We start from the raw sequence: 3,682 nt of genomic DNA, 5'->3' as shown, positions 1-3,682 counted from the left end.
AAATATTTTCAAAAATTCTAAGCAACATAGATCAAAATACACTTGTTGATTTTTGAACCACATGTTATCTTTGAATTTCATAAAGGCTATTGCAAGCATTACCAATTCTCAAAGATTGTTGCTTAAACTCATGAAAAAGTCCTCTGCCGCAGCTCCATATTTCAAGAAGGAATCAAAAGTACATGAAATGATGATTCATTTTACATGAATGGAAAAAAATCAATTAACACCACTGAATTTCTCATTCAAAAACAAGAACAGAATAACGAACACCTGCGCCAAGCCATTACAAGAAAAAAAAAAAGTCAGGGTTCGAGTCGTGGAAGCAGCCACTAATGCTTACATTAGGATATGCTATCTACACTATATATTTCTATGGGGTGCGGCCCTTACCCAATCTCTGCGTGAATACGGAATGCTACGTGCACTAGGATGCCCTACTTAGAAATGAGTGGAAAGCCAATTCCATGTCGCTGTGTGGGAAAAACCACAAAAAACATACTACAAATGACTCCAATTGCAACTGGCAAAGCAGTAAGCAACTCCTCTATTTGATCTGAAGGTCTTGGATAAAAGCAATTCACCACATTCTGATCAAAAAATGCAACAGCTGCAAAAACCAATATTGACATAAAAGCATGCATAAAATCAATAAATCTCAGCCTGTATTTTCTTGCAATTTGATGTGGAATTTTTGCTGATCCATCAATTATCCACAAACCACGTATCGTCGCGAATCCATAGCAAATTTTCCCCTTCTTGTCTGTAAAACTATCAGTGAAACTTAATATGAAACAAGATAGTCCACATAGTGTTACAAGTGCAACAGTTAAGGATTTGCCAATTTTGTCACATTCACCTTGGTTTGTAAAAATAGGTGACAAAAGTTGAAAAGCAAGAACTGAGCCAGTAGGTAGAAGATTGGCTAAATGGGCTGTACTTTGAAATGTTTGAGTTATTGCTTTTTGTATAAGGTTTTTTTGTACTTCTGGTAAGGCTAAGTTTTCTAGGAGGGGAGATTTCTCTTCATTATCAAGATTTTGTGATGTCTCATTTTCCACCTTAATCTCCATATTCTCAAAGTCTTTACTTACGCTTTGATTTTTTCTCCAACTCTTCTAAGTTTGTGCTGAATGTTTGTTGTGTCAAGATGATTTATAAGTGAAGGAATGATTACTTAACTATAAGTTTTTTGTGCTAAAGTAATAAAACAAACTTTTGTAACAGAAAAATAACTTAATATATCTACAAAAAGAGAGCCTAAAAAGTAACTTGGCACTTCAGCAATTCACCTTACATAATATTCGCTTGGCACCATTTACAATAATTCATTTTTTAGCTCACTGAAAAAATAAATAAATAACTCATGAAATGCAGCATGGTGAAAGACATCGGATATTAGGTTAGCCGGAAAATTACTTCTCTTTTTAGTGGTTTTACGTGGGTATTATCTACAGTGAATTGCTGATGGGTTTATACTGACATGACAATTTTATACAAGTGGCAATTAGTAGCGGAAACGGAATTTTCACTAAGAGAATTCAAAAAATTAAAAAAAGCAAACACGCGAAGAAGTTAAGGGAAATCTACATTAAAAAAATTAAAATTATATGCATAGTTTAATTTTCGGACGAATGGAGTCGAATCACACCCACCTATCTCTGGTCCTCGTAGCAACCAATTTGCTCTTTTGGTGACCCAATATATCATTTTTCATTTTTATTTTTGTGATACGAATAGTTGAGTTAATTTTTCAAAAAAATAAGTAATTATTTTTGTGATTTTAGTGCAAAAAGCTGAAAATTAAATAATCATTCGCGAAATTATCCTCTAAAAGAAAAAGTTAAATTTAGATGAGAAAAAAATGGAGTAGAAGATGGTCCATGATGTCTTGCAAGGAACAAAATACATAAAGCAGCTTTCATCATAATTTTAGATTGGGAATTTTAGTTTCCATATTTGGTGCTTACAGTTATATAAAGTATGTTAAAAGTTAACCCTTTTAATGTGTGAAAGTTTCCTAGACTGTTATTTAATGAACTTAGTTTAGATATACAGTCACGCATCTCTATAACAACATCCCTATATAACAACACTTCACTATAAAAGCCAAGTTTTTCCGCAACCAATTTTCATGTTATGTTATAATATATGTTCTATATAACAACACTTCGCTATAACATTAAAAAATATACGGAACAAACGAAGCTGTTATAGAAATTTGACCGTATGATTACTACTTTAGCTGTTGTTAGCAAATTTAAACTTTTCTGAAATTTGTTATATTTGTTAACTGCAAACAGCGTTTAGGAATGGATTCGTTGTTTTTCTGGAAAGTTTATTGCTTTAGAAAGTAACAAACTTTGCTTTTTCTTGCTCTTCTTATTTTTCCAGCAACAATTTATGGAAATTAAAGATTTTCCCTTTAAAGTCATCTCTTTGTTTGAAAGCATCTTAACACAAGGTACTCGTGATATATAACAGATTTGCTTCTTCGGCCTAGGTCTGATTTAATATAATAGAAAAATTAACCCAAACCGCTTAAACTAAATATAATCAGCGAATGTATAATATATGAATAACTTATGTATTATATGTGTATAATCAATATATAATCTATGTATATGATTAGAATAAGTAAAAATAGTGAATATGGCCGGTTGTTTGTGTAAAGATCCAATATAATATGGCAAAAGAAATCCTAAAATTTTATTGTTTTTTGCTAATTGCTACTTCAGCAGATGATGTATATTGGACTAGAAGGCTTTATTGGGCTAGCCTACTTGAAGGCCCATAGACATGTGGGCTTTGAACATGAGTATGGGCCCATTGAAGTCCTTTTACGACTTCCGAGATTACGCTAGATGGACCTTTTTAGAACCTTCTACATTTTGACCCCGATAAGAAAATTTTGGTTAAATAGCTCCGCTGTCAGAATTTTGAAATTGCTGCCAGAAAATTTTCCATATGAAATATTCTGACGATTGCCATGTCTTGTGGCAGATCTTGGTGATTACGATACGGTTTTTTTTTTTTTTTTTTTTGGCAATTGTCATGTTTTTTTGCAAATCTTGATGATCCTCATATGAAAATTTCTGGCAATTGCCACATCAGCATATAAAAATTTCTTGCAATTGCTATATTTTGTGACAAATTCTTATGACCACCATATGAAAATTTCTGGTGGTTGCCATATTTTTATGGCAAATATCAAAAATTTTGGCCAAGAGCATTTCCCAAAATTCTGGTGGAGGCTAGTTTCTCAAGGCTTTTTTAACCGAGGTGATGAAATCAATAGTGACACCAAAGTGTCCTATTTATGCAGTTTCTCCCTTACGAGTTTATTGGGAAGAAATGACACCATGTAACCACCTTTAGTTTTTCTCTTCACAACACAGCCACACTTCACAAAGTATTTCAAAATTTAGCCATTTCGCTGTTATCTTCTTATATTGCGCTTTTTCTTCTTCTGCAACAATTCTGCTTCTTTGTTCGAACAAACCAATTTACCAATCTCACAATGTCACTTATCTATTCTTCAGTTAGTTCCACAAAGCATTTTTTTTTTTATCGTCCAAGATTATGACATGAAGTTTAACGATGTTTTTTTTTCTTTTTTGTATATTACATAGAGCACCAATTGGAGAATACCAAAGATAAATTAAGGGATTTTTTCCGTCCT

General features: G+C 32.6%; 1 protein-coding gene across 1 annotated transcript; it reads right to left on the bottom strand.

Annotated features, from left to right (window-relative positions):
• Window positions 1–219: 219 nt before the first annotated feature.
• Window positions 220–1,148, bottom strand: LOC104107719 (protein DMP6-like). Its single transcript, XM_018774657.3, has one exon. The coding sequence runs from the start codon at window positions 1,071–1,073 to the stop codon at window positions 438–440; it is 636 nt and encodes a 211-aa protein (XP_018630173.1). The 5' UTR covers window positions 1,074–1,148; the 3' UTR covers window positions 220–437.
• Between the last annotated feature and the right edge of the window lie 2,534 nt (window positions 1,149–3,682).

Source organism: Nicotiana tomentosiformis, chromosome 8, assembly GCF_000390325.3.
Source record: "Nicotiana tomentosiformis chromosome 8, ASM39032v3, whole genome shotgun sequence".
NCBI classification, from domain to species: domain Eukaryota; kingdom Viridiplantae; phylum Streptophyta; class Magnoliopsida; order Solanales; family Solanaceae; genus Nicotiana; species Nicotiana tomentosiformis.
This window is presented reverse-complemented; position numbering and strand designations above follow the sequence as displayed.

Excerpts from the sequence above, each read along its gene's own strand:
- LOC104107719 (XM_018774657.3), bottom strand. The coding sequence starts at position 1,073 with ATGGAGATTAAGGTGGAAAATGAGACATCACAAAATCTTGATAATGAA.